Source organism: Pelobates fuscus, chromosome 7 (assembly GCF_036172605.1).
Source record: "Pelobates fuscus isolate aPelFus1 chromosome 7, aPelFus1.pri, whole genome shotgun sequence".
NCBI classification, from domain to species: domain Eukaryota; kingdom Metazoa; phylum Chordata; class Amphibia; order Anura; family Pelobatidae; genus Pelobates; species Pelobates fuscus.
Genome location: NC_086323.1, coordinates 23,163,553 through 23,189,290, shown reverse-complemented (window position 1 = coordinate 23,189,290; position 25,738 = coordinate 23,163,553). Strand labels below are relative to the sequence as shown.

The 25,738-nt window shown below is 40.3% G+C and overlaps 1 protein-coding gene across 1 annotated transcript in view; it reads left to right on the top strand.

The window, feature by feature from the left end:
* The window catches only part of AGBL4 (AGBL carboxypeptidase 4), a 1,519,087-nt gene that overhangs the window by 1,373,012 nt on the left and 120,337 nt on the right, over positions 1–25,738 (top strand). Inside the window, exon 11 of the mRNA XM_063427788.1 lies at positions 6,200–6,356. Within this exon, the coding sequence (XP_063283858.1) occupies positions 6,200–6,356 (157 nt within the window). The remainder of the gene's footprint in view (positions 1–6,199; positions 6,357–25,738) is intronic.

Genomic DNA, 25,738 nt, shown 5'->3' with positions numbered 1-25,738 from the left:
TCTCGCTCCGTGACACCACTTTCTCTCATTTAAATTATTGTATTCTCTGTCTTTGCAATTCAGAAGGTCAGGCAGTACACATGAATGAGTGCTTCCTCTACTCTATATATCAATGACAAAGAGGAAGGGCTTGCAAGAAATATCTGCTAATTTAAATTGCTGTTCTTGCTAATTGCTCTTATGATATATGAAGTTGTTTCCAGAAGTGATGGAGGCTTTGCATCTTTGATCAAGGAGAAGGTTTTAAGGTGTCCTCCCATATTGAAAAACAAACTGCTGTGATACAGTGTTACAGCCCCTTTAACCCATTAGCTACCAAGTTATTTTCATTTGAATAAAAGTATTATAACATTTATTTGAAACACAGGATGCATAAACAGCACAAACACAATTGATTGACATGCAATTTCATGTATAGATTGCTGCCTAGGGATACCAAAAAAGTAAACTATGTAAATATGTTTTTTAACCTTTACAGATATATTGGAGTATGAAACATTTTAGGGAATCCAAATAAGCAGCATTAGACATGCACCCATTCCATTAAAGGGACACTATTGGCTCATTGAAGTGGTCTGGGTGCCTGTCCTTGTCCCCTTTAGTGCTGCAATGTAAAACATTGCAATTTAGAGAGTTTTTATGTTTACATTGCAATACGAAGACAGCCACTAGAGGCGCTTCCTGGAGTGTCTCTGCATGAGGACGTTAGAGAAACCCCCATAGCAAAGCATTAACTGCTTGCGGTGCTCACCACAGGATCCATGCGCATTAGGCCCCCCATCGGATGATGTTGGAGGAGGCGTAACAAGACCGCGAAGGAGAGGGGACGAGAGAGCATTATTGTGTTAGGAACACAGCTTTTTATTCCTAACACTATAAATTCCCTTTAAAGCCATGTACCCACAACAATACTCACACTTTGTGCTGTATAATTATCACCAAACATGGACGGTTACAAAATACGGTTACTTTCCAAATTATTTATCTACAGAAATCATCATGAAGGTCAATACGTGTTTTTTTTTTTTTGTAGCTAAACAATTTTGAATGTTTTTCTAGCAGATTGTGATACTATGAAAAGCTGATCCACAAACATTAAATTGAAGCCATGGTGTTTTAAACTAGACCTCTCACAACATATGTCATTGTAGGTCTTATTTCCAGATTTTAATCTCAATGTTACCGGGGACTTGGGGTTTACAATGAGTCCCTTAGTACTCTTCCACCGTAAGTCGAACAACAATTTCTGGCCCCTCTTTTCAGATAAATATAAAGCTTACATTCCCCTTCTGCAGTAAATGTGTCAATGGCATCCCTATTTATATATAATTCGCTGACTGTGACCAATAGCTGACGCGATACAAAACTGTAGTGCTTATGGTGTTTATAGTGCCCTGGGAACAATCAGCCAGGCTACCAGAGATAATGAGTGTGTAATAAATAACATTCACCTTTCAAAAGAAAATCAACTTAGTATGTTTAGTTTTGGGTGTTTTGCTGCTGAGGTCTAAGGAGAGATGGACATTCAACCAAATGAGGTCTGTAAGTAGAGTTTGATGTAACGCAGAGGCTACAGATGATGACTAGTGCAATCATTGGAACACTCATGTCTTTGCTATAAGCAGATGTCACTGTCTGGACAGATATTTAACTCTCCAATATGTAGATCAGTCATTAACGAATAAGATTGTAGACTAGTAAGCAGAGCCTTTGATCGGTTTGTGGCTCTGTAGCTCCCACTAGGAAATCTCCCACCAAATAAAGTTGGAACTATGGCTAATAGGTAAGACAAACTCAATATGCAAATGCTTTATGTACAACAAAAGCACATAAACATCTAACACAAAGTAGAAGAATAGTAAATGCAAAGTGATACCTATGTGCTGCTAACAATGCTTGCATCCTGTACCGGTGACAGTATTTAAGGTATGTTTACTGCCATAACTTAACTAGCTATTGGCTAGGGTAGGCAGTCCAAAGGGGATCAAGAAACTGAAGATCAAGATGTAATGAACGTAATACAACTTTTGGAAAATGTCATAGATATAATGCAGGTAGCTCGTCTGAAATGAACTTCATTCCAACAGTTGTTGGATGATACCCATCAACAAGAGGGATCATTGACAATGTAATGTTCTAATGACAACAGTCATACTGTGAAGAAATGTAAATTATCACAATCCATAATATTGCCCCATTCACCAATTGGCTTCAGCATTACCGACACAAGATCTGCCTCTTGCTGCTCTCTGTTGTCACATTAAGATACATTAGAGTCTTTGTTTTTAAAAGGTTGTTGTGCTTATTTTTTTCCCCGTGCATGTTTGGTTTGCAGTCTGTGATATACCGTAGTAAACCCCGAAGATATAAATATTTGCTCTGCTGAATTCCTGCTGTGCAAGTTTAATGATGACATCCAATCAGTCTTGGAAGGCTCCGGGGTAAAAGATTCTCCCAGTGAAACAAATGGAATATTTCACAGAGGAACCAACCTGCCATCACAGTGATGCTCCATCTTAATGCAACTAAACAGGTTATTTGTATTTACCAGAAGCTCACTCGGTGGAGAATGGAGTGACTGTGTCACACTTACTATATCACTATAGCATCTCTCAAAAACATCCCTTAATACTGCTTAAATCATTGTTATAATCAGTTTACATAGCAATACAGACAATACATTAAAGGAATACCGAGCAAATTTTTTTGTGAATAAGCTATTTATGTGACAAAATCAGAATAACCTTTCCTATCCTGGACCGTCCAAAATTACAAAAAATAAATAAAATAAAGTGGAACCTTATCTCGGCTCCAGCACCAAGGCCAAGTTCTCCCTGCAGCATGGTCCACCTCAATTGTCAATCACTCCCTGTCAATGGAAAAAGTTTAAGAAGGGCAGCCTGAGGGAAGGACATGGGTGGCATGGGGGGAGGGGGGGGGAGGTGCCACCATTGGAGCCAGTTGCAAGCATGCTGTGCTGTTCCTGCAGCCTGGTCCACCTCAACTGTCAATACTCCCCCTCGTTGGAGGGAAGTCAAGGAGGGCAGCCTTAGGGAAGGACATGGATGGCACAGAGGGGAGAGGGTGCCACCATTGGAGCCAGTTGCAAACATATATGCCCCAAATTAACATTAGCTACCTGGAACTCCTGTTCTGGCTCCAGTGATGCTGTTAGAGTGGTGTTAAATTCTGCATGCACAACTTTGCATGGCAAAACACAGCACATACAGACCCCAAGCACCATGACCACTTCAGATCACTGATATGGCACTTGGAGTAGCAGCAGTCTTCTCCCCCTGAAAGGTCTTTTTTAGCCTCAGATTGTCACAATAGTCATCACAATAGTGCCGTCTATAAAACTTCCTACTGGATGCCTATACTCAACTCTTTTCATCTGATAAATACATATCTCCCATTGCTGTCACATTTCATTTCATTTGGTTGCTTATGTTCTACTAAATTAAAGGGAGGAGTCACATATGGAGCAGTCAGAGACATTCTAGGGAGTTGTTATGGTAGATTAGTTATTTCGGTGGTTTGTGACTTTAAAGAAAGTAGACATGTAATTATCGGAGGCTTCTTAAGATAAATTATACAGAGCAATAAAACAAGTCATAACAATACATTTTGTGTTGCAATAGTAGAAGGTATAAATATATATTCTATCAAGCAATAACATGGATGATGGCTGGAGTGTCCTCGGGCCGATATTGGGCTATATTTCCCATAGATTTGTGCACAGCAAACAAGGTCAGATTTCACATTAGGCAGAGTAGTCACCTGCTTGCAGGCACCTGACCACTAGGGGGCGCTTGTTTTCAGCACATATAATGTGCCATTTTGAGCTAAACTAGGCTGGTGGGGAGAGATAAGGAACCATGGCCGGTATCCTCTATACTATAAAAAAAAACACAGCTCTATTCTATGAATACACACCAAGCTTCCCACTGAGGGCTGAGACTGCAGGAAGCACAGTTTCAGGGTTTCCCTCCTTTCAGCAATGCACCTCCATCGTTGGAAAGGGGTTAATCCTATTTCTAACACCTCTTAAAAATTATACATCTCATATAACCCAATGCTAAATTTAACCCCACTCTAGCCCTAAACTCAATAATCCTAAACAGCCTTTATCTGCCTTAATTTGGGGGTTTGGGAGCACGGGGTCGCCTTAGAATTGTGTGCCTACAGGCACCTGAAATATTAATCCAGCCTTGGTGGGAAAGTGGTCTAAAATACGGTATTCACCCCTTTGACAGTTCAGCTTGTCTGCATGTCGTCTATGCAAAGTTATTTGGAAAACGATTCAGATTAACCAAAATGGCGCACAATCAATGTAAATATTATGTCAGTATTTTCCGGTACACCGATAGGTGCATTTTGGAACCATTTGGTTCACAGATAAAGTGATTAAAATTAACCATAACCGATAGAGGTAAAACGAGGAGAAGGTATAAGAAAAATCTATAGCTGGAATCACACTACCTGGCCACATGCAGGACATCTTATCTCAAAATCCTAGCCATTGACACAGCGCTAGTCTCTATTTATTGTTGTTACATCCACTTTTTATCCTTTAACGTATTTATTATTTCTCCGGTGATGTCTGTTATTTTATGTACATATGTGCTTTCTTTCTGTTTAGTCTCTGTTTTTCTTCTTTAGTCAATAAAACTTTAAATTTAGAAATCAGCAGCTGAGTAACTTTCTTTCTTAAACGTGACATTTTTTAGGTATTCTGTGAGTATTATGTACCACTTGGCCAGCAGTACGTGAACACAAAATCTCTATTCCAAACTCACAGCCATTAATAAGGATCTGTTTCTAAACTGCGAACCTCATTCATTGATGTAGTTTCCAGGAACAATCTGACAGCAATCTGGGCCCCGGGGCAAACCTGGGGCCCTTTCCCATCCAGTCTATACACGTACACATACTCACAGACTTAATCACTAAAAATAAATTGTAAAGTAAAAACTGAATTACAATATTAAAGCCAAAAAAGCTTGGTGTATTTTCACAAATAATATGAGTAGTGTGTGTAAAGGTAGTGGGTCTATTTGTAAATCCACCACTTATCCTTCTAAACGCCCACCTCTCATGGTCTTGTATTGCATCTTTATCCATAAGAATCCATGCTAGAACCATGAAGCCATCTCCAGACCATTATTTCTCCTCAAGAAAGGTTGGATTCTCCTGGTAACTGACAAATTCAGAATCTGACTGGCATCATCATTCCAAAGAAGGTTTTCCATTTGTCAAGTCCAATGGCAGAAAGGAACTGACTTTATGGAAAGGCAGATTGTTAGAGTGGGACTATATTGAAAGTCACTGCGATCTGCTAAATGACTCATTCTACTGCCAGTGACTGTCTATAGAGATTGTTTGACTGGGTGTTTGATATGATGAGTCTGTCTACAGTGGGTAGAGGTGCAATAGCCTAATCTTCTAATCAGAGCACTTGTGTGCATTTTTATTAAATGTAGCATCTATTAAATATGTATATAAGCTTACAGTGAAAATTCATTTGGAATAGGGGTATCAATATTCAGATACATTATAGAGAGTTCTAATCAGTTACAATATTTGAAAATTAAAGGAACATTATAGTCACCTAAATTACTTTAGCTAAATAAAGCAGTTTTAATGTATAGATCATTCCCCTGAAATTTCACTGCTCAATTCACTGTCATTTAGGAGTTAAATCACTTGTTTCTGTTTATGCAGCCCTAGCCACACCTCCCCTGGCTATGATTGACAGAGCCTGCATGAAAATAAAAACTGGTTTCACTTTCAAACAGATGTAATTTACCTTAAATAATTGTATCTCAATCTCTAAATTGAACTTTAATCACATACAGGAGGCTCTTGCAGGGTCTAGCAAGCTATTAACATAGCAGGGGATAAGAAAATCTTAATTAAACAGAACTTGCAATAAAGAAAGCCTAAATAGGGCTCTCTTTACAGGAAGTGTTTATGGAAGGCTGTGCAAGTCACATGCAGGGAGGTGTGACTAGGGTTCATAAACAAAGGGATTTAACTCCTAAATGGCAGAGGATTGAGCAGTGAGGCTGCAGGGGCATGTTCTATACACCAAAACGGCTTCATTAAGCTAAAGTTGTTCAGGTGACTATAGTGTCCCTTTAAGAAAAAACATATTTGTAGAATATGACTGATGTATGTATTTTTCTCATTATTGTAGTCCAGCACAACATTTAACAGAGATACCATGAAAGCTGGGACAGGGAGACGCTTTTTGGGAGGCCTGCTAGATGACTCTTCATATTGCTACACCCTGGAGGTCTCATTCTACAGCTATATGGTGGGGGACTCTGTCATGCCCTACACAGAGGAATCCTGTATCCTTTTCCACCACGGAATGTAATTTATGTTACTGCCTTTTAACAAAATTCAAAACACTATCATATAACACATCAAAGGTAAGTTAATACACTTCTCCTTGCCATCTTAAAGACTTTGGCAGACTTGCATTGTTGTTTAAAAACTGTCATTGCTAGAACTTTTTCTGTGAGCCCTCTTTACCAGGCAAAAACATTGTAACACATACTTGTTAGAATATAAAACTGTAACAGTCTATCTACCTCTACTGACAAGCAGAACTACAAGGACATGTTTAATTTAATGAATTCAAATAAATTCACATGCATCATGTATCATGATTTAAGTCTTATGATGCCCTTACACTATTCTTAAATTCTGGGGACACCAGACTGTATGTGTGTAAATTGGAAATGTACACGGTAAAACTCCCAATGAATTTAATATGACAGCTAATATGACAGCTAAGGATAAGATTCAGCCTATTCAGACATCTATCGTTAACAAAGGCATAAAAACCTGCTAGTAAGGCCTAGGTACCCACATTATAAATTATACTGGTAAAAGGGAATTTTAATTACAAACACCTTAAAGTTCCCTTAAAAATGGATAGATAAAACAGGAGAACATCTACCACAGTCCCCCCCCCCCCCCCCCCCGAGATTCTCCCCTGCCGGCTAATGCAGGGCTGGTATTGTCCAAGTGCCAGCCCTGCAATGTGCCTGCGGACCGGGGAGGGAGATCAGAGATCAGAGTTCTCCCACCCCGGTCCGCAGGCACTGTGCTGGCAGCCGTCAGGGGAGGTAGAGGGAGAGAGGACCCGGGAGCTCAGCCTGCAGCTCCTCCGTGTCCTACTCTCGCGAGCATGGAGCGTTGCCGCGGTTACCACGGCAACGCTCCAAATCTCGCGAGAGTGAGCTCTAGCCCTGGAGCTACGGGCTAGAGTTCACTGTAACCACCAGGGAATCCCCACCGGACCACCAGGAAATCCCCACCAGACCACCAGGGATCCAGAATGTCCCCCCTCCTCCCTCAGTAAAGGTAAGAAGGGAGGGACATAAGAATATTTGTTTTAATTAAATTAAATTATAAGAAGGGTTGGGGGACCTTTTTATAATATGTGTTTTTTTAAATGTAATTATTATGTATGTATGTATGTATGGGGACAGTGTATGTGTGTGTGTGTGTGTGTGTGTTGGGGGGAGCAATGTGTGTGTGATAAGAAGGGTAGGGGGCTTTTTATAATCACACACACATTGTAAGAAATGCAAAACGGTAAGAAAATTAAAAAAATACACATGTGAAGATGTATTTATTTTGTGGGGAGGAGGGTGGGCACGGCAGCAAAGGCATCTGCAATGCCTGGGTAGCCAAAAATACTTGCATCTGCCCTGGGCACACACCATGTACTCAGACACTGAGTTCATGCACTTCACTGTTAAATCCCCACATTTGCAACTTTACAGAAGCTGTCCTGAGCTTCTAGAGGGAGACAGGGCCAGTTTCACTTTAGCAGCTATTAGCTTCCTACTTAGCCCCTACACACTAATGGTGAGACTAATGAATCAGGCTGAAGCAGCAGCAGTCTTCATACCAAAGCGAGGACAGACCAGGAGAGCAACATGTATTCTGCTGGGGGGAGGGGGGGGGGCGGGGGGACTGAAGCTGGGATAGGAAGATACTGACTCTTCTGCTTCCTGCTGGAACTGGGGACTACTAAGCTCAGACTCAGAGCCTTTCAGGAGCCCAATTGGGTCTACTGCATGAGTCAGCCTTTGGCACAGTAAATATATCTGGGGCTTAGAATTCATCTAACAACTTTAAAAAAGTAGAAAACTGATAACTAAACTACAAGTCCCAAAACTCTCTGTTCTGAGTAAAACTGATGCCGTACACAAAAATCTATTAAATCCTATAATCAGCCATTTTCCCTGTTTCAGTACTGGGTGAAACATGCCTAAGAGTTAAAGGAACACTATGAAATTAGGAATAAAAATATGTATTCCTAATGTTAAAGAGTAATAGTCGCCATTTAGGTGACCAAGCCAGTGCTGCACTGGTCTCCTCTGTGTAGCTCCACCTCTTTGACTGAGATCATCAATGTTGATGATCTCAGTCAATCTAATGCTTTACCATAGAAAAGCATTGGGAGGCTAGTGTGCATGCACAGCACAACACCACACTGGGCCAATCAGATGGTCTCCTGACACCATATGACTAAAATTGCAGAGTTTTACTGTGCTATATTACAGAAGTGCCTCTAGTGACCGTTGTATTGACAGTCACTATAGGCAGGTAAGCATTGTACACATTGCTATGACATTTGCATAGTCGCCTTATCGGCATATGCATAACCCTACCATTACCCATTTCCCAATAAAACACTGACACCATAATTTTGGCAAAATTATATCACAGCTTTATTAATTATTAACAGTAAATTTAAAGGTCATTGTCAACAGCATACCAACATTGGCCTGCACAATTTCCATCTTGCATTTTACAATTTAAACCCCCTGACAATGACCCACTCCTACATAAACATAATACCCAAAACATTGTAACACCATGTACTTAACATTGAACATATCACCATTGCCACCAAAGGGCACCACCCATTGCCACCAAAGGGCACCACAAGTGTAGGGGCATACCGAGACACCCCTACACACCCAGGTTCGGAGCTACCGACGAACTTGAACCTACCAAACCAGTCCAAAGGCCTACCTATTAGCCCTGAACTCTAATTTTACCCCATCTCACTCTTTTCTCCCCCTAACTTTACTCTCCATCCCCCACTGCCGTGACCAGAAGGGAAACACATGAAAGCAAAGGGAGGGTGGGTGGGACAACAACAGGTAAGAGCAACTTAGATTAAAATGTCCCCTAAACTTAAAATGGCCCTTATAACTCCACCCCACTTCCATTTCCTTTGACCAATCCCCAGCTAACTGTAACTAGGTGCCTGTCTCCTAGCAATGTCAAGGCCCACTCCCCTTAGCTATGCTGCTCCATGGGCTACATTCCTGCAGAATAGCAATGTTTTCAATTGCAGGGCATATGACACCCAGTCCACTTCACTGAGATGAAGTGGTTTGGGTGCCTACAGTGTACCTTTAAGACTCCATTGACATGAATGAGGGGCTCTAGACAGATTAAGCTACTTCCTAGTGTAGGCAAAAATGAACTTGGGATTTGCACAAACAAATTACATTAGAAAATGTAATTTAAAAAAAAAAAAACTTTTATTACTCTGGATTGGTTGTTTCTTTCATACTTTCAAAGCATTATTAATAAAAAAAAAAAATACCTCTAAAAAGAATGGGTCAGATCCAACATAAATCACCCCTTTAATCAAAATTGTATAACATTTACCGTATTTGTTTATATTTGTACATATTGCATTTTTCATGCTCCAGCCAAGATTAACTATATGAGGCTGATGTAGTTCCAGGTTCATGTAATAGTCTTCATTCCCATACAATCAATCCTAACCCGGTGTCACACTGAAAATACAATGGAACTCGAGAATGGGTTATATTTTTATTAGTTTACATATAATTTCACATCATATCTACTGTAGTTCTCCTTCAAGAGAGTTATTTTTTTCTGCTTCACTTCCTGTCTGTGAGGATCAGCTGAGCTTATGCAGATCAAAGTTTATCTTGCCTACTTTATACATCGTGGCCCATCCGAAGTCAGAGAGCAGCAAACAAGTTTGAGATTAGAAAGATTATTGGAAATGTGGATTAGAAGTATGATTTCCATAGGTTCAAATGACCCCGCTTTGCAAAGATCAACAAATAAACCAGGTGTTCTAGAGAACGTGATATGAAAATCTTAGGAGTAAGAAGCAGTCAGAATGAGTTCTTACCAAGTAATTTGATTTTCTACAACGGGGACACTTTTACCGCACTGTCTGTGATATCTGTTCCTGCCATATCCATTTCTCTTCTTAATTTTGTATGAAGCAGCATTTCATGTTTGAGCAGAGATAGAGTCACAGGCAGAGAATGAAAATGGCCAAAACATGCCCGGATTAAATCTCCATTCCGTTCTTGAAGTAAAATATCAAACAGATGAAAAATTCTGACAGTGGAACATGGGCAATAAAATAAAGTCATACATTGTTGCAGGAATATTCATTACGAAAGGGTACAAAGATGGAAAAAGCTAAACAGTCTTCCTGTACAGATTTATAAAGGGTAACAAAAGGGTACCATGGCAAACATCTAACCCAGGGGAGGGCAACCCTCAGCACTCCAGATGTTGTGGACGACATCTCTCCTGATGCTTTGCCAGCATGGTGACTGTTAGAGCTTTATGGGAGATGTAGGTCACAACACCTTGAGTGCCAAAGGTTGCTTACTCCTGAGCTAGCTGGTACTATTTAGGGAACATTTTTTTTCTTTAAAATTGTGTAAAGTCATTATATTGTACCTATGCCTGAATGCAGAAGAGTTTTGCGTGCCTGATTCTGATAAAATAGTGATTTTAATCACTTTAATCATATTATGACTTCAGGCTGGTGGAAGCAAAATTAGATTTCATATTGGAACCGAGACACAAAGTTAAAATGGACAAAATGTCAAAGAGACATTCTGGAACTGACCCTTTTAATGGAACGTGAAGACAAGGCAATTAAATAAATATATGCAAAAACAGCCAATCAGGAATTATAAAAATATGTATTTGAAGTTGCTGCATCTGTAATACGTTCCCAGGCTTTAGTACAGCTGAATAGCTCAGTGCGTAAATCCATCCTACTCAGCATCTCCTATTCTGCTCTTTCCTCATACTGGCCCAGCTGGAAAATGACATCACACGATGCATTTTGCCTTACCTCTTTCACCGCTTTCTCAAGTATACTGCGTCATGTGACATCAGACACTGGCACTTTTAGATTAACCTTTTACTGCCCCTGGCTCTCAATCAGTGGAGCTAAACTCAAAAGGCAGCAATTGCCCAGATCAATTGCAAAGACTTCTCATTGAGCTGCATTGGGAAGTCTGTCATTGGACAGCCACAAAAAGTCTGTCCTGGGTTAGAGGGTTTGGAAAGTCTACAGGCAAGAGGTCTGCAGCTTTTGCAATCTGTTTATAGATATACCCACAATGAAAAAATGCATAATTATATTCATGCGTGTTTTTATTTGCGGTATATCTACTAAATAGTGTTTTATTTATTTATTTATTTATTTATGTATGGTGGGCAGTGGTATGTCCCTGTTAGTGGTATTTCATGCAGCTGCAGTGGAGACATAACGTTTGACCTACACATGCATCTGTGCAGTGTGAGCAGAGAGAGATGGCAGTCATTTACAGTCTCTACCTACATTCTGCTCACATTTGTAGGAAGCTGTATTCCCTAGAATTCTGTTGGATTCCCTAAAATATACTTAAAAGGTATCTCTCTGTTTTGTTCATTTATTTTTTTGTACCTACTTTTTGCAACACTTTTGCATCCCATTTTTTATGTATCTTTGACCAGCAGCTAACATGAAATGGCTGTTTTCTTAGGTATTTATGATAGCTATATGCTGCATGTATTACATAAATGTCATGTCTTAAAATAAAAGCTTGGTAGTAAAGGGTTAAATTCCTAGCCTCAATTTTCCCTTAAAGCAGCACTGTCACCCCCGTCCCTGCAAAATTAGTATTTTATAAAGATAAAACCTTTATGAAATACTCATACTGACTGTGTTTTGAGTAGGGATTACTTTGTCTCAGTTTTTTTTACCTACGCCTGACACTTCTAGACACTTGGCGGAGCTACCGCCGTCTAGAAGTGTACATCTCCCAGCCATCACCAGTTATAACTGCAGAATTTATCTGTATCTATGGAGGAACTAACTGTATCTGATGTTGGCTCCAGGAGCTGAAGAAGACCGACCAGAAGAAAACAGCAGCGCCCACTAGGGACAGGTTCAGGAAAGTAAATCTCACCTTTCCTCGCCCCTCCCCCAGTCAGCAGACCACCAGCAGGGACATCACCGTACCGCTTTAACTCTCATAGAATAAGTACTATGATACAAGACTTAGGTTGCACAAGAGTTAAGGAGATGTTATACTGATAGCCTGATATTACAGGTATTTTATTTGTCATTCAAACATAATATATGTGTTGAGATAAATTAAGTAAATCTGAGCAGAGGCAGGCAGTACAAGATAATGAGCCATGCAGAATAGGGAGGAATAGCAATCAAGATCGTTCGTGACACAATACGAAGGGTTAATATCTGGGTTTGGGGATGTACATTCTGTTGCATGACAAGCGTTTGCTATCGCCGTTTGGCATGCATGAAAATTGTGTTATCAAATGTTCTGACTGATCTTGTCACGTTTACAGCGATCGCTTCAAGCAATTTAATGTTGCTGAAAGCATACAGTTACAAATTATAGACTTTTAAAGTTATTTTGCGCTTATAATGCTGTCAACCTCTAATACGGTTTCCAAAAGGCACAGTGATGATAATGACACACAGAGAAGCTGTAAGACTGAGTATCATATGGCTGGCTCCTGCCTTTGTTTGCTCACTCTTTATTTATATTTCAGTCTAATGGCACCACTGCTACCGTTCTCACGTGGCAAAGTGTCTTCAGATGACAGGGTGTCACAGTACAAAGCACTAAACAAAGTATTCTACGAAAATGATAGTCGCGAAGTGGAGAATGTGGAGGCACAAAAATAAAATGATTTTGCCCTTTCTATTATTTATTTAAAAGAAAAACTATGGATGTGCATTACTTATTAAACTGGCAATTGAGGAATATTGGCAAGGTCATTGAAAATGTTAGGGCAAAATAGCCAGTTTAAAGAGCCTTAAAACTGAATTCAAGAATGTTTCCACTTTTTCGCCAGCAATTTGCAGTTCCCTTCTCATTTCTTCACCAGCCTCAGTTTTATGAATAAAACCCAAATATAGTTTATTTAATGGACTGGATAAAGAGTCAAGATGGTACATTACACTTTTTATTAGTTCAAGACCTGTAACCTCTATTTCATCCCCTTCACATCATGCACCTCAAGCATCATCCTCATCACAAACCTCAAGCAGCATCCCCATCACATACCTCGAGCAGCATCCCCATCACACACCTTGAGCATCATCCCTAACAAACTCCTCGAGCATCATCCCCATCACACACCAAGAGCATCATCCCCATCACACACCTCGAGCATCATCCCCGTCACACACCTCGAGCATCACCCCATCACACACCAAGAGCATCGCCCCATCACACACCAAGAGCATCATCCGCATCGCACACCTCGAAAAGCATCCCCATCAAACTCCTTGAGCATCATCCCCATAAAACTCCTCAAGCATCATCCCAAGCACAGACCTCGAGCGGTATCCCCATCACACTCCGCAGGCATCATCCGCATCACACTCCTCGAGCATCATCCCATCAAACTCCTTGAGCATCATCCCCATCAAACTCCTCGAGCATCACCTCATCACACACCAAGAGCATCATCCCCATCACCTCGAGTATCATCCTCATCACACACCTCGAGCAACATTCCCATCACACATCTTGAGCAGCATCCCCATCACACACCTCAAGCATCACACCATCACACACCATGAACAGCAGCATCCCCATCACACACCTCGAACCGCAGCATCCCCATCACATACCTTAAACAGCAGCAACCCCATCACACACCTCGAGGAGCATCACCATCACACACCTCAAGCATCACCCCATCACACACCTCAAGCATCACCCCATCACACACCTCAAACAGCAGCATCCCCATCACACACCTCAAGCATCATCCACATCACAAACCTTGAGCAGCATTCCCATCACACACCTCAAGCATCACCCCATCACACACCTCGAACAGCAGCATCCCCATCACATACCTCAAACAGCAGCATCCCCATCACACACCTCATGCAGCATCCCCATCACACACCTCAATCATCACCCCATCACACACCTTGAACAGCAGCATCCCCATCACACACCTCGAACAGCAGCATCCCCATCACACACCTCGAGGAGCATCCCATCACACCTTGAGCAGCATCCCCATCACACACCTCGAACAGCAGCATCCCCATCACATACCTTAAACAGCAGCAACCCCATCACACACCTCTAGGAGCATCCCCATCACACACCTTGAGCATCACCCCCATCACACACCTCAAACAGCAGCCTCCCCATCACACACACACCTCGAACAGCAGCATCCCCATCACACACCTCAAGCATCATCCCTCGAACAGCATCCCCATCACACACTTCGAGCATCACCCCATCACACACCTTGAACAGCAGCTTCCCCATCACACACCTCGAACAGCAGCATCCCATCACATACCTCAAACAGCAGCATCCCCACCACATAACTCGAGGAGCATCCCCATCACACACCTTGAGCATCACCCCATCACACACCTCGAACAGCAGCATCCCCAACACACACACCTCGAACAGCAGCATCCCATAAAACACCTCAAGCATCATCCCCATCACACACCTCGAGCAGCATCCCCATCACACACCTCAAGCAGCATCCCCATCACACACCTCAAGCAGCATCTCCATCATACACCTCGAGCATCACCCCCCATCACACACCTCGAACAGCAGCATCCCATACCTGAGACTGCCTGTTTCTTATACCCATTGGATCTGCTCCACAACAGGCTGTCAATAAACATCCTAAACCTTTAGGCTGTCATATATTTTACACAATTATCTAAAGAATTAAATTATAAGATTTACAACAATATACTATGTGAGATATCATGGGTTTAATGATTTGGAATACAAAACCCTATTAATGCTCATAAACCTTAATGGATATGAAAATAGCCCCGATAGATTTAATAATTATCTGAATTAGTTGACCTTATGTAGATATTAATACACATAAAATTTCATATGAAAATGAAAAATATACAGATGGTGTATAATCAATTCACAATTTAATTTTACCATTAAGTCAATTATAATCTAGGATTGTTAGTTTTGTCTAGCAAGATATTAATATAGTTATACAGTCAGAGGCAATGGTAGACAAGATATGTCTTCCTTATATATTATGCCCATGAACTAAGAAACTAAAACGGCCCTGATCACAATACTATTATCTGATCTAAATTAAATATTGAGGTCAAATCACCACACCCTTGTATTGAAAATACAATAAAAATCAGATTACACCGTTTTTAATAAGTATCTATAACCATTATGCTGCATATATTAGTAATAGTTATACAATTCTGGTCATTTAAAATTGGGCTATTTTTAACTTTTTTCCTACACCCAATTTAGCGTCAGGAATATAGATAATCAATGCTATCAAAGGGTGGTAAGAGAGGATCTACTCTTACTATGCAGCTCTCGCCATTTATCAAAACCATAACTGTCAGAAATCTCTATCTACAAGTTGCAACGCATTGAACCAATTGGACACTAGCAAAAAAACCAATATATATCAACCAACCGTTCTGGTCAGAAATAAAGACCATCCTTCAGCAAATCTTGTGATCTCATATTCCTCGACAGCCACAGGTTTATATTCTGGACATACTACCGTTGACCCTATCCACAGCGCAGCGTAACCAGGCGTTACACATCCTTACAGCAGCTAAAAACCCAATAGCAAGATTGCAGAAATGTAGGTTTGCACCTTCTACGTCACAAGTAATGTTTGCAAATCACACCATAAGCATGTTTGAGGAAATGACACAGAATGCTCTGCAGAAGTTTGCAAATGTATGGACCAGTTGGGGCAAATGTTTAGCAAAGCTGAACACTGATCACTATGTGGAGAAAAAGAACTCTCTCTGTAATCCATCCACTTTACCTCCTCTCCTACTTTCTGTCTTACTAGATGTTGTACCCAAATTTCCTAATGTCCATAATGCATGATGTGACTGTTCTACTCATCTAGTAAGAGACAGACACATAGTCAATGGACATTCAGTACAATTAGGGCCAAACGTATGTGGCCTCTCAACAAGCAATTACAAGCAGCCTTGTACTGGTTTAGCTCATTGCCAGATGCTGTATCAGGACAGTCTTTTCCGCTTCAATTCAAATAAAGTTGGTGATTTATATTTATCCCATGTATGCCCTTTTAAACCCTTCAGTATACAATACTCTGCAGAGTCAGCTCCAATTCATTCAGCCCAAACAGAATCTTGGAACTTTCATATCCAGTCACAAATGGTTTGTACTGACTTTAACACCATGGGATAAACCACATTCACACATGGTCCTCCTGACATGTTGGCTGAGATTGAATCACACACCCAGAAAAACACCACTCCATATTGCTTACCTTTTTAACAGCCCATACTAATAGTCCATGGCATCCCGCTCTGCTGGGAACATCATGGGGTGGCAGCAGTTATTTATGTATCTGCATGTTTCTGCATCTCTAATCTCACATATTTAGCATTTGACTGAATTGTGGAATAAACAATACTCTGGTTCTGTTTTTCGTTCATACTGCCGCTGACATGATGGCATTCAAGCTCTACATATTTGCATAAACATATTGGCTAGTATGGCTACCATTGTTCCACTGCTAGCTTGTTTAACATGTCCCTCTTCATTTCTGTTGGACTTTGGCCTCATTACACAATTCATCCCTTTTTGTTTCAATTTTTTTTCTTCACTTTTCACTGATCCTAAAATGACTTCCTCTGTTGCACCCTCAGCACACTTTTTTGAGGGGTGAGATTAATTCCATCATATGTTCGCATTTGCATCAACACAGCAAGTACAACCATAGGAAAGACATTTTGGCAGTCAACACCCTTGTTTTGATTTGTCCATTTTATACAATCTGTAAAAAGGATTATACTCAACAAGTATTCTCTTCAATGTCTTTGATGTTCATTCTTATATACATTGTATTTTTCTTTACGTAGCAAACCTAGGCCTTTCTACCGAACCTGCACGGGTGCTCCCCTTACAAGTGGTCAAGAGTCATACATTTATTCGAACAGTTTTTCCTCCCAATAACTTCGTCTACCTCTTTTACTGGTATGGAGACGTACTGACGAATGAGACTGAAAAAGGAGAGATATTTTTGAGCTTGAGACAGATGAATGAATAAAAGTGCATCAGTGTCCATCTATCTGTCTTTTGTTCATTTCTCCAAACTACATTTCATCATAAATTAATTGTACTGAAACACATAGATATGACTAGCATATTCAGATAAAACTGATTTAGTAACAAGAGCTTTTTAGTTGACATTGCATAGAGAGACGTATATCATTACTACCCTGCATGCCAATTTCAGAACTTTCCAGTTCTTTCTACCTGCTTTCGACTCCTCTTGATATAACTGATAATTAAAGATCTCTCTGCCCCCTTACTATCCGTGCAGATCACACTACCCTTTCCAGTCCATAATCATATATTAAAAACATACACACCCCTTTGAAGTTCCTAACCTCTCGTTGCCCTAAGAAATCCTCTCCATTAAGTCAGATATTTTCTAAAGCGTTGAAATATTCTCAGATGCCGTTGCTGAATTTAGACCATGCTGCCCACTTCAGACACCTCTGCTCACTTCAGAGCTGTTACTGATCATTCTACCCACTTCAGACCAAGCTTCATAAGCCACCGCACACTTTAGATTACAATGCCCACCTGTACTTATGTGGACACAATGTACACCACGATGATCTGCCCATTTTAAGTACATCTTCTCACTGTGCGTGTGTCCTGGGGGGATCTACTCACCACCGTTGAAGCTTATTAACAGTTGCTATGGCAACACAGCTGGAATTGGGTAGAATATTGCTGGCCAGGCAGTTCTATTGTGTATTTGTATACTGAGTGGCCACTTGTCACAAACTTATTTGTTTACTATAAGCATGGAAGTGATTTTGTTTATCCTTAGCACAATATACAGTCTGAAAGATGTCTGCATGTGATGCAAAATGCCTTCTATGTCAGAATAAGGCTGATTAGCATCAAGTATCCACTCACAGGTAGATGGCATTCCAGTAGGTGGATTTGTGGTTATTTGTAGATGTGCAGTGTTGGTGGGGACATCTTATTTAAACAGAAATATTTTCTGACATTGTAAGCTCATGGAAAGGGAGGTTTATCGTGTGGATCTGTGCACATTCATACAATAATATGGATGTAGAACAAAATGAAACATTTCAGGTGTCTGTGTTAACCTTATGAGCACTGGAACCTGCATAACAAAACATGTTAAGGAATGTTCAGTATCACATTTCCTTTTCATTGATGCTTTGCATGAAAAGCTACAACCAGTGACAATGAACCACAGGCCCAGCGGTTGGCGCGGAAACTGGCATTTGGCTGCTGATAGGTGAGCCATCAGTGCTCCAGTACAAGAGCATTAAAGACACCATGTACTGCTCAAATAAAAATTAAATATATGCATATATATTTATATAAATCATGGTTTAGTAGATATACCCCAAATGACAGCATGCATGGTATTAATTATGCATTTTTTTTTATTGGGGATATATCTAAAAAGCTGCAGATCTATTGTCTGCAGCTTTTGCAAGATTATCCCCCTTGTAACCGCACCCAAACTTTATGTGGCTATCCAATCACAGACTTCCCAATACAGCTCAATGAGAAGTCTTTGCAAGGCAGCTGCTCTGGGACATTGCTGTCTCCTGAGCTTCTCTTTACTGAGCTAACCAAACCAGGAAGTAACATGGCCAGTTGTTTGATTGACAGCCAGGGGGTATAAGAAAGTACATTTATAATAGTGTACATTTCTATTGAAATCTGCACTTTTTTGTAAAATAAAGAAAGGCCACTCTGCACAAATAATGCACAGAAGGAAGCTAAAGCTAAATGTCCCATTAACAGACTCAGTCTGAGCTGTCCATGGTGCTGAAAATCCAGATTTCATAAATAAATGCCATAACTTCACACTATAGAATGCACACAAGAAAAACACACTACACAGATTAGCTAATAGTTACCCCAATCTGTGGCAATAATGTTTAACTATCTCAGTACCGCAGTTTACAGTCTCAGTCTGAACTGAGCATGGTACTGAAACCCACACTTCTCATATAAAGATCATGACTTTAGATCATAGAATGAAAGAAATGCCCCCCAATTCATGCTATGGCTTTCAATAATGTTTATCTATCTCAGTACAAGAGTGATACACAGTTCTGAGCATTATTCATTCCTGTTTTTTTTAAACAACCTATTGATTGGAGTGAGGTGAGGAGGAGGAGGGGGGGGGGGGGTCAATGTTGGAGTAGACTTACTGGACATCATTTTCACGAAATGTCTTCAGCACAGTGGGTTAATACCTGGACTGGTTGTAGGCAAGTCTCTACTAAACCCTTTTGAATTTTTTAATTTTTAATTTTGCATTTATAAATGAGTATACTGTGCAGCAAACTGTAAATAACGAGAGTGGAAAAAATATACATCCCTGTCGTGTTTGTTCATTTCTGTAATTTGAATGTAAATCCCACACATTTGGGTTATATTACACATATAAATGCTAAGTTACTCATTTAACTTAGAGCCACCTTAAGTAAAAGGGTGTTAAACTGTTTAAGGGCTTGTGACACACTCTGCCAATCTGGGCTATTTATATTCTATACTGAATGAGGAGGGAATGGCTGGCATTACGTCTTTTAAGGACATTACAGTATATTTTATATATACATTTAACAAAAGTTAGGATTCTAGTCTATAGACTGTAAACTCGTTTGAGCAGGGTCCTCTTCAACCAATCGTTCCTGTAAATTTTCAGTTAATTGTCCTATTTATAGTTAAATCCCCTCTCTTATAAAATGTTACAATAGGTACTTAAAACAAAAGTTTCTTCGAATCGTAGACATGGTAACTAACTATCAGGATATTAATTCCAATTGCAGTTTCCCAGAAACCCCACTTCCTTTACATTGCCTGACCACTTCCAATCCTCGAGAGTCTACATCTTTCACATAACTGGTGGTAGGGAAGTTTGTCAAGCATTATGGGTGTAACTCCAGTGCCCTCTACTGGCAGAATATATTTATTTCATACCTATCCCTCACTAGTTTATTATGTTTTATGAATTTTATGAAATATATACAGGAATGGATTCTATAGACTGAAGTTTTATAGGCTGGACAATTTAATCTTGAAGAGATAACGGCCTAAAATATAGTTTTTTTGGAAACACGGGCATTAATATGGTTTGACTAAAAATGAAAAAGAGCACCGAAGCAATGTCTGTTCTAGCAACATTCACCTGCTTTTGAAGGTTATCACAAGGACATTCCGCCTTAGGCAGTTTATACGGAATGATCAGATAATAAGTAGCAGTATAAATCATTCTTCCTGATGTCTAGTGTTACTTTGTGCTGATATTAAGCAATTATGACAGTATTATGAAGTATATCTGTAGATTACAATAAATCTTGTATATTGCAAAAGGCAAATATATGAAATAAATATCCTCACTTTAACCCAGGCATGACATTCATACTTTTCCAGAAAAAAAAAAGAAAAACAACTATTTTCCACAGTGTGTGGGAAAGGAGCTAATTTAATAAAATATGGAGGTTGACTAAGCGGTCGCCCCTCTCACTCAGGGCTTGTTTACAGCCTTGTTTGTAAATAGCTGCTGTGAGCTGTCACTATCACTGGCTAATAGCCAGTAGCTTGTAGCAGCTACAAATTACACGGTCTTGATAAAGTTAGTTCAACGAAACGCGTAGACCTTTTTTGCTGTCATTTTCTGGTCCTAATTGTGAGTCACTTTCCTTATCAGCGTGGTGTGGATACTTCATTGTTTTTAAAGCTGTAAGGGGTGAATCAAAGCTTGGATTTTATGACCACCATTAAGTACTGTGTAATAAATATGTATATGGGTGACTGGAGTAAAACTGTTTAATTATAAATCTTCTTGTATAAATAGCTCACCATCATATACTTCTATATCACGCAATCTGACATTCTTTATAAAAAAAAAATATATAATTTTTTTCCTCAAACAATGCAAACAGCAATACTTAAGGAAAAACTTAACAGAAGGCACAGCTTAACAATGTTACAAAGAGAGGGATCTTCGATTTAGAGTAAGCATCTTCGTCCAGAAAGTCAGGAGAACAACCAAAGAGTAGAACGTGGTTCTTTGTTTAAAAACATGACTACAATCACATGAGAATGTTTAACTAAAACTCTGGCCATATAAGGACATATATGAAGACCCTCGACCCTTAACCCTCTCATTATACATCCACATTCCAGACTTCTCATTAAACAGCATGGCAGATTACCATCTGTTCTTTTTAACCCATTATTTAAAAGAAGAAAAACTACCACAACAAGAGGACATAGTCTTAAATTAGAGGGACAAAGGTTTAAAAATAATATCAGGAAGTATTACTTTACTGAGAGGGTAGTGGATGCATGGAATAGCCTTCCAGCTGAAGTGGTAGAGGTTAACACAGTAAAGGAGTTTAAGCATGCGTGGGATAGGCATAAGGCTATCCTAACTATAAGATAAGGCCAGGGACTAATGAAAGTATTTAGAAAACTGGGCAGACTAGATGGGCCGAATGGTTCTTATCTGCCGTCACATTCTATGTTTCTATGTTTCTACATCCATAGTCAACATAAACATAAATAGGGACATAGAAAATGTAATATTCTACATAATGGTTAGCAGTGACTGGCTATCAGTAGAGGCAGCCAATGAGTCCCTGTCACTCCTCGTAAATTTTGCAGCAGAGATCACCTTTTTAAGAGTGGGGTTTGTTATACGAAGAAGAATAAAGGACATCTATGGAATCCCAGAGAGGCAATGCATCTTTAATATTTGTAATATTTTTTCTGACTTATTATCTAGAGAAAAGAACTTGTTTTCAGAAAACAAGTTTTTATTTCTCGAGATAATCCTTTTTTTTTTTCTCGAAATAACAAGTCAGAAAACTATTAAGAATACATGGCCGCTGTGGGCTTCCATAGTAATCAGTTGTCAGATAATTAATTTAGATTCTGGAACACAAGCTATAACATTAAACCTACCAAAGAAAGAATGGTTAGATTGTGTGGATCTATCCATCTTCAGATCTGAGGACACTTTGCACATGGAAGCAAAACATATGCCACGGTGGGCAGTAGCAACAGACATGAAGCTAAAGCTGGATGGTTTGTCCAGAAGCTGCTAATTCAGCTGATGGAAATCATAATCTTAATCTTGTATAATGTTTTCAAACCCTCTCACCTTCCAACGCTTCCAATGATTTATTTATTTATTTATTTATTTTATTTATAGCTCAAACCACATACTTCCACATATACACAGAACATTTATTGGAAAATACAAAATAGCATAACATGTCATTGCAGGAGTTAGCATGAGGAATGAGGGTTTTTTGTTTAAATACGTAGACAGATGGCACAGTGCCCATATTACAAAATTAAGTGAAAGAGACTAACAGTAACATATCCTCTGGTTGCCCTTTAAACTTAAAGTAGAGTGACCACAGGGAAGTTCCTTAGAAAAAGATGTTAGTCTACCGTAGTATTATATAAACCCCACGTGAGGACCTAGTACCAAGCCATCTAGCCTAAGGACTTAACACAGTCAGCCGATGTCCAGGCTAGGTAAGGAAAGAGATCTTTCATTTGGGGCACTTGAATAGGCATCCTGATTGGGTCCTGAAAAACAAATGTACCAGCCCCGAGCTTGTAAAGAAGCCAACACCCTGGGCCCAGCAACTAACAGTGCTCCATTCCCCTTAAATATCGGATTCAGCTTTTCTGCTGTCACCTCTAGGTTTCCCTCCACATGCATGGGCAATGTGTCGAGGACATCCCTCAAATAGCTCTCAGCCTGGGTAGGCTCCACTGTACAGGTTCCCTGCTACTTATGTTAGAAATGCATGGTACAGGCCTCACAGACCTTTCTCTATGCTGATTGCACTGTCCCTCTAGAAGGTAAATAGTATTCTTTTGATGGGTTGAGTATTGGTTCAATCATGCCCAATATTTCTCACAAATTCTATCTGTGCCAAAACCTCTGCAGTCTGAGGGCTATTTGGCTTTACAGCCAGATGGCCCACTGGCTTGGTGTGCACTTCAGTCCAAAGGGGGGAAGCGTGAAGTCAACAAGTCAAAGAACAAAAGACTGGTACATAATACCAGTCAGCCCACCTCAAACAATTAAGATATGTGTATTATATGTTTGGTTGGTGTTTTAACATTTTTATTTTAGTGAGAAATGCTTTAGATTTGCTAAAGGAAGCACTTCCTGAAAGCTTGTCTTCCTAAAAAGCTGCTAATCCCAAGTAGTAGAAGATACTGTATATCCATACGCTTGTGTAACGGACCGTTTTTCACACAAGAAGTTAAAAACCGTTCAGGCGATATTCCCCTTTCCAGATGCACAGGCAGCTACTGTAAGCACCAATCTCCCGAACTGCAAACTACACGAATCCTCCAACTCCCGAACAGGAAACACACGAACCCGGGAAACAGCCGAACAGGGAAAGCATACAATCAGCTTACACTCCTGGCAATAGGTTTACAATCCAAATCCCCAATAACGAGACAACACTTTGTTTTGAGGGTCAAGCAGAATCTGGTTTACTGGGGCTAACTGCCCGGCTTTTATGCAGGTCTCCCACCTGGTGGACACTCCTCTAGGGGACCAGATGGAAGACTGGGAAACATATTGGACATTAACCAATCACAGACTTACACATTTCAACAATCCCACAATGCATCACAATCCCTCCTCTCTGCCCTGGAGATAATTGGGAAGTAATCCAATTATCTCCAAGGACATAGGCAAAACTCCATTACAAAAATTTTCGGTAAAAAGACATAAAATTACATACGGTTACATTTAACACATAAAACATACACATTCTACATATCCCCAGATAGCTTAGATCTGAGCGCACATTATTACCGAATGGCGCTCAGATCACATACATACAGTTCAATCGCAATGGAGCCAAAGTCTTTCCCATAGTCTTTCGTTACACAAATAGGCTCCATGGCATGGTTATCTGGGGTGATGCTGTTCATACGGTTAAACTAGCGAATGAACAGTCAGTCGGTTCCACTACCGAATGCAGAGGTAAGGAGGCTGGCGGCTCAGCGGTGTTCGCGCAAATAAGTCTCCGTTTTCAGTTCCATAGTTTGTGCGTAAAATGTCCGCTGCCACGTGTTGGCAAACGAACAAAGGCCACCCAGCGTTAATCAATTAAGCTGCAGTTAACCGCAGCTTCTGGGCGGTCAATTGACGGCACACTCCAGTTCCCAGGTGGTCCATCGATCGGTACTTTGTTCGGTAGATTGAATCTACCGAACACCCCGGCAGAAAGGCACGAATAAGCCTTTCAGCAGGGAAAATAAAAGGTTTTAACTGCCGGGCCATAGTCTAAAGGGAGCAGGCGAGCAAACAGGCTTCTCCGGTGCACAGTGGCGAGGTTGGTTCCGCCACAGCTTGTATCTGCAGTGTGAAACATAGGAATAGATAGACAGGCAAATAAACAGACTGATAAAAAGATTGTCAGGTACAAGGATGAATAGATTTAACCAGACCATGTCTCACAGCAGTCCTGAATCTGGCAGGATTGTCCTACCAACCAGACTGGTTCCCTGTTGTTCCGCTGGGGACACCAGAGCTCTGTCCTCAGCAACACAACGTGAATGCATTATTAGATGTGCTTGAGCTGTGCTGAGTGGTGTCAGGACGCTAGGACCATACACAGAAAGCTACAGCAGTCCTCCGTGCATGATCTTACCTGTGCATGGCTGACCTGGGAAGTTTTCACTCAGTCAGGCGGGTATTCACGCAAGCTGAAACCCACCCATTTCTGGTTGACCACCCATTTTATGGGCTACTCTGTCCCTTTTTTGGTGTCATTACTCCCTTCATGGTCCACCCAGACCTATCCCAGAATGCTAGCGAGCAAATCTGTGAGGTATGCCAGAGTCAGCCTGGGAGGAAAATGGACAATTTAAAAACAAAGCAGCCCCCTTTCTTATTCTAGTATTAGGGTTCGGGAATTCAGACTTGGGGGTTTATAATTAAGAAAGTCACAGTTAGGAGTTTCAAGGTGTAAGAGTTTGCAAAATTAGAGCTTAGTAGAAATGAAGTGGCTTTGTTGCATATGGTTTGTGGAATGGGGGCTAAGGTGCAGAGATACACAGGGGGGAGGAGTGGTAGAGCAAATTAGACATTTGTTATTTACAATTAAAATATTTGTCATACAACAGCAAGAACAAACTATATATAGGTAAAAGCATGGCATTATTATAGTAAATTAATAATGTGGTAACAAAGGTAAAATAAATCCAGTTGAGTATCTTTTGAATTCCAGTCGATACTTTTAAGTTGCAGTGTAGAAATGAAGTGTCCTTATTGCAGATGGTCTGCAGGAGGCAAATAC